Source organism: Echeneis naucrates, chromosome 19 (assembly GCF_900963305.1).
Source record: "Echeneis naucrates chromosome 19, fEcheNa1.1, whole genome shotgun sequence".
NCBI classification, from domain to species: domain Eukaryota; kingdom Metazoa; phylum Chordata; class Actinopteri; order Carangiformes; family Echeneidae; genus Echeneis; species Echeneis naucrates.
Window position 1 is genome coordinate 2,059,029 of NC_042529.1, and position 6,000 is coordinate 2,065,028.

The 6,000-nt window shown below is 44.6% G+C and overlaps 1 protein-coding gene across 2 annotated transcripts in view; it reads left to right on the forward strand.

Moving 5' to 3' along the window:
* myo1d (myosin 1D) overlaps window positions 1–5,240 on the forward strand; it is a 66,102-nt gene extending 60,862 nt beyond the window's left edge. For both annotated transcript variants that reach the window (XM_029528506.1, XM_029528505.1), the window contains exon 22: window positions 1,246–5,240. In XM_029528506.1, the coding sequence (XP_029384366.1) occupies window positions 1,246–1,402 (157 nt within the window). In that variant the 3' untranslated portion in view covers window positions 1,403–5,240. The remainder of the gene's footprint in view (window positions 1–1,245) is intronic.
* Window positions 5,241–6,000: the final 760 nt, after the last annotated feature.

Consider the following 6,000-nt stretch of genomic DNA (forward strand, 5'->3'; position numbering starts at 1 on the left):
TCATTTGCTGTGTTTACATTCGAGGGACGCAGATTGGCGGCTTTTGTGTGAATCCGGCAGTAATTGAGGATAATGGGTTTATTTACAAACGGCACAGGACGCAGCCGCCGACGGTAACTGTGCCAGAGAGAAAGTGTGTCACAATGAGCAGTCGACTGAGCAGAGAGAGAGAGATGCTCTCAGCTTCCTGTCACCCCCCCTTCCCTCTGATTACCACGCAGTCATTCCTCCTTCCAGTTACATTACGTTACATATTCCTCTCTCAGTGTGAGGAGCAGCCTCGTGTTTTATGGCTTTTTCATCCTACTGTTTGATTCCCGTCATCGATCGCGTTTGAGGGTGAACCAGCTGAAGCCCCTGTTCGCCCGGGGGGGGCCCTAACTGGATGTGACAGGCACTAAAAGCCAATCGGCTGCTGCGCCCCGGCCCAGCACTGCCGTATGGATCCAATTCCTTCTTCTGTGCACCAGAACATGCACGTGAACGCCCAATGAGAGGATTTTTAAAACAAAGAGCACCATAATCCTGCACATTCACTCCTTCACTGTCACCATCAGGCCCTCCTTCATGCTCTTTGTCTTACTCAGCTAAATGTTCCTTTTAAAGGCGCAGAGATGAAGATGATATGATAACCACTCATGTCTATAGGCCTGTTAGCTTAGCAATAAAGACCAAAAGAAACAACACGCTCTCTGCTCGGGAGATCAGTGAGTGAACAACAGCGCCGACAACACGGTGAGCCTCCTGAGTCTACATGACGTCTACAGTCATCCGATAATCCAGGCTGATGGCCTTCTGATTTCTATCCCCCAAACATGTTTTATTGTGTTTCATTGGCCAAGTTATTCCCTCTTCTATCCTTTGTTCATCCACTGGTCACCCAAACGGTTTAATGAACCAAAGTATGATGTATGGCCCGAGCCGTGGAGTGAGTCTGTGTGTTTACCGTGTAGTGGGGGTGTGTGGAGGATTAACGGAAGTGCCATGTATGAGAGTGAATATGATTTATGACCTATACACCCTCTCATACGTCTCTCTCTCAGATTCAGGTCGTTAATGGATCTGCATGTATTATTCCTGTGAATTAGGCTTTAACTGAGCGTAATGTGAGTCTGCTGAGGCGAGCCGCCTGTATGAATGTTTAAACTGCAACGAGAAGTAAAGAAAGGTATGATTATACCGTCAACGTTAAGCACAGCAGGATTTTCTAACACTCCTCTGGTTTCGCTCTCGTCCTCCCTGTAGTGAGAAGAGGAAGCTGCAGGTGAACATCGCCAGTCCCATCCAGTGCAGCATGAACGGCAGGAAGTGCACGGTCATCGTCGAGCCCAAGATCAACCAGTCGCATCCGGACTTCACCAAGAGCCGATCCGGTTACATCCTGGCTGTTCCCGGCAACTAAAACTAAACAGTGACAGCTGATTTCAAACCACATGATGATTATGGTGATTCACTTCTTGTGGTTGTTTTTTTGTTTGTTTGTTTGTTTGTTTTTTTTTTTTTTTGCAGAACTGCTGATAATGTGACATTGTGGGTAGCAGCTCTGTAGGAGGATTGGGATAATTAAATCCTCACATTGCAAAGCCATGCCAAATTCAACCTGTTTTGTAGATTTCTGTGCAATGCTACCATGAATAGAGAAGGCACAATATGCCTACATGCAAAATGTTATTAACTAAACAGGTTTAAAAAAATATGCACTACAAGATAATCTACCAAAGTGATGGCTTCTTTTTTTTTTTTTTTTCATCTTCTTTTTAAAATCCAAATTTCAAATAATTTGCTTTGTGCAATATTTAGTTTCTTGTGGAATGATTATTGTGAGTGAAGGTGAAAGGAGATTATGCGGCAACTGTTCGCAGAACCACTGATGTTGCATAATAGGAAAAAAAAAAATAATCCAAAGGCTTTGCAGGAATTTCTAATCCCTGCAGTTTCATGTGTGGGAGTCCGATCTAAAGTGAAACCCTAAAAAAATGAAGTATGGTGATATTTATGTCTGAGTCGGATTGAGCAGAAATAGGAGAAGACAAAAGTTGTGGATTTATTCTAAGGAATAATAACGCTAATGAACGTAAATAAAAGAAAAAGTCACCTTGGGGTGGGGGGGGGGGGGGGGGGGGGTGAGAGGAGCTTTTACTTCATTATAATGTTTACAATCACATATGACAGCAGAAGATGTGATTCAGCGGTTCAGGCAGCGTCTGATGAAGTTAGTTCCTTTTTCCCAGGATGTGTTGAGCATATCCTGGACATCCTGAGCAGCTTCATACCAAGTGGCGCGAAAAACTAATAATTTAAATCCAGCTTCTTATACTCTCTACTGCAACATATTTATACGTTCATACTGCTTCTGTACTAAAAGGTTAAAGGTTAGAATATCCAATACTGTATCTGAGCAGCTGAAGTATGCACAGCACTTCTACTGCTTTTACTGTAGCGATTACTGAATAATGCTGCAGATGATAAACAAAGCAACAACATTTTCTGGTTCATATTCTTAATGCATTTAGCTCAGCTGCAGCCTGCCTGTATTTGGCCAGTACTGTAAAATCCCATGTGAACTCCAGACCCCTGAACATGTCCTCATTTGCTGTCTTTGTGTTCGGGGAACAACCTAATGACTCGTCGTGGTCCTTCGTCCTTTGGAAGAGTCTTCTACTTGACAACTATCCCCTTCATCAGATGCAGTGTGTGTGTGTGTGTGTGTGTGTGTGTGTGTGTGCGTGCGTGCATGTTGATTAGCTCTTCCCGCTCTCCTCCTCTTGGCTCTGGTGACTGAGAGTCTGGCTAGGGGCCACGGTGGAGTCTGTAATCAGGCTGCTGTCCTACTTTACTGGAGGTCTGACGATGGCGGCGACTTCTTTGTAGAAACACCAGACTTTTAGACTTTTAGGAGACGTTGGTTCTCGCTAACTTCCCACTAAATCAGCTCATCGACACGTGAACACTTCGGTTTGTTCTCGTCTCACAAGCTGCCGGCTGCGTTCAGCCTTTTGTTGGCACGTTACAATATGTTCTCTGTCCAACCATTGGAGCCAAGAAGCTGAAGAGACGATGATGTCTGCTTCACACTTTGTGTTTCATATTCACACCAATCCACAGATCTCAAACAGACTTTATTATTGAGTCTAAATGTTTACTACGTTTCACCGGGCTCTTCTTCAGCTGTCAGTCAGATTACATGAGATTCATCAGCTGCTGTTGCTGCTTTTTGTTTTCGTTTTTTAAAGATGCTTCATCCTGGTTGAGGGTTTGACAGTTTAATTCCTTCAGTGTTAGCTTAGCTGCTTGGGCTAGGGTTAGGGGGATAACCCACAAAGTTTATTGGTGTGTTTGATATCCATCAGTAAACCACAGCTCTGTTAGTCACCACACTTTGATCCAAGGAGGAAATCCACTCGAAAAATCTAATTCCCGCAAGTGATGATCATGTTTCTTTACTGAAAGCTGTTTCTCAGGTCAGGGGTCAAATGTGAGCGTCAAAGTTCACACAGACACAAATCATCGACAAATGCAGATCATGTGATGTGGCTGAAAGCTCAAGAAAAGCCAGCTGATTGCTGCCTCTATGTCTTTAATGTCGAAGATGTAGATGTCAGTGTTGGTGTGTGTCGAGTAAAGAGAAAAGATGGAGGATCGACCAGCTGAGGTTACCCATCAACACCGTGTTGTCTGGCCTAGTTGAGGTTTGGGAGGCGGGGGGGGCACTCTTGTCTTAACTTCCACAGGAAGGGAAAATGGTTAGCGGTCATTTCATCGGCAGCGGCCCCTAATTGTGCCCGGGCGCTGACTGAACAAGTCGTTTATCTTAATTAGTTCGAGGCGGCAAATCTCCATCCTGCTCGCAGCTTTGTGGCGGCTGACCTTGTCCTGCCGAGCTGGTGCGTTCACAGTGTGGATTAGGGAAGTGACATTTGGGGGCATTAATAGGCAGTTTTCAGTGCAGCGTTGGTGTGTGTGTGTGTGTGTGTGAAGCTCTTCATGTCCCACAGCACAGTAATCTCCCACTGGCCTCTTCGTCTTCCTGGCTGTTCACCACTTATCATTAGGATGGACTCCGTGTCACTTCTCACTTCAGCGCTTCGGTCTTCGCTTTCTCGAGGCGAAGAAGGCGAAGGCGAAGGAGGAGGAGGAGGAGGGATTGGTGGATGAACAAAGCCTTCCCTGGCCTCCTCAACCCCCCCCCCCCCCCCCAACTCTTTTCTTTATTTCCCGTCCCCTGTCAGATCACTTGGCTCCCAGCCCAGCTGGGCCGACTGTACCGTCCTGCAGGGCAGTGAAGGTTTTCCTGTTTTGTTTTGTTTTTTTTTTTCTTTCTGCCCAGGAGGCGCGGAGGTGGGAAGGGAGAGCACACCAGCAAGAAGGCATGTCAAACAAAAGGAGTATCACACAATAGCTGAGTATAATCAAGCAGAAGTGAATCTAAAACCAATTACAAGAGAAGAATGGTGCCATGTTTGTCTCTGTAGACAAATTTCAAAAAGCAGCGATGTTCAGGTCGACTGACTCGGCCTGAGTTTTGCTCCGTTGGTGCCTACTGGAGGTAGAATCTGTCAAAACAGGACACAAGTCGTTCTTGTCAAAGCAGCATTTTCTAAAATGTAATCCTCAGCAGCGAATCGATAAAACAGGAATATTTACAAAGCCTAAAATGAAGTACATCTAATCTGTTTCAAACTTGAGTCATTTTGATATGAGGAGGATGTTTTCAGGTATTTGGTTTTTTCAGGAGTCTAAAATAAAGTGTTGACCAGCTTGCTCTTGGTGTGCTCGCCCCTCTGGCAATGATCAATATTTTAATATTGATTTTCAGCTTCATCACATGTTTAGAAACCACTTAATGTCTCCTGACTGGGCATCAAAGCATTCCTAATGTTGTGCCATGAGAGTTAAACATGTTTTTTCTTCCTGATGAATTTGACATCAGACCCGTCCACGTTAGCCGCTAACGGTAACAAATTCCATGTTCTGTAATTTATTCTGTGGCTTTGAGCAAAATCTGTTGGTATGCATCATTCATTCAGTAAGTGCCTAATTTTATAAGTTTTATTATTTTGCATATTTGTGTAATATTTCACAATTACAAACCGTAAATATACTGTAATATCCAGACCGTGTCTAAAGGGAACTGTTGTAATACTTTTCTGTCCAAATGTATTCTGTGTAAATGCAGATGATGCATTATGAAGAATTATTTCATTAATCACCTTATTAATACATTTATTTGCTTCAGTACCTGAAAGCTGCTGGTGTTGTTATTGTGCGTGTGTGTTGTGAGAGGCTGATGTTGTGTTTCCCGAGGGCAGCCCTGTGATGTGTTAACATGTGAGTGGAGCTCTAATCCACCCACTAACAGCTTTCACAACAGTTTCCGCGGGTGACGTCGGGACGGTTAAATCCCTGCAGTCGGCATGACAACGCCGCTTCCCACTGCCATGGTGTCAGCCATCTCCAGCTACGTCAGCTGATGGATGACAGTTTGCTGCAGAGTGAGTTTTGTTTCTTCCACGAGGGCAGTGACTAAGACCGGACTGACTGACCTGCTGGTTAATTAATGAGCAGAGAGTGATGATGTAGGAAGTGAGCTGACCCAGATCGATCCAAGTGGGGGACCGTTTAGTGCACAATGACTTAAACCAACCAGGGGGCCGTCTACATGGGACGACTTGATGGACATTAGTGGTTTTCACATATTTATGTTGAGGAAAATGATGCACAGGCAAAATAACAAGTGGTTGCTTTATTATATGTGTTCCTTACAGTGACCGACTCGTGTTAAAACAAAAAACTAAATCAACTTTAATACAATCAACAAAGCCTTTTAAATTCCATTGAAGCCGACACATCTGAAATGTGAGCGTTAGGACTCACTGAGCAGCACGATGGTGCACTGTGCTGATGATTGAGGGCCCCACCAAGGGGCTCCTGATGGCCCTTTATTCTGGCCCTCCACATACACACACCTCTAACTAACTGGCATCTTGGGAGTTAATAGCA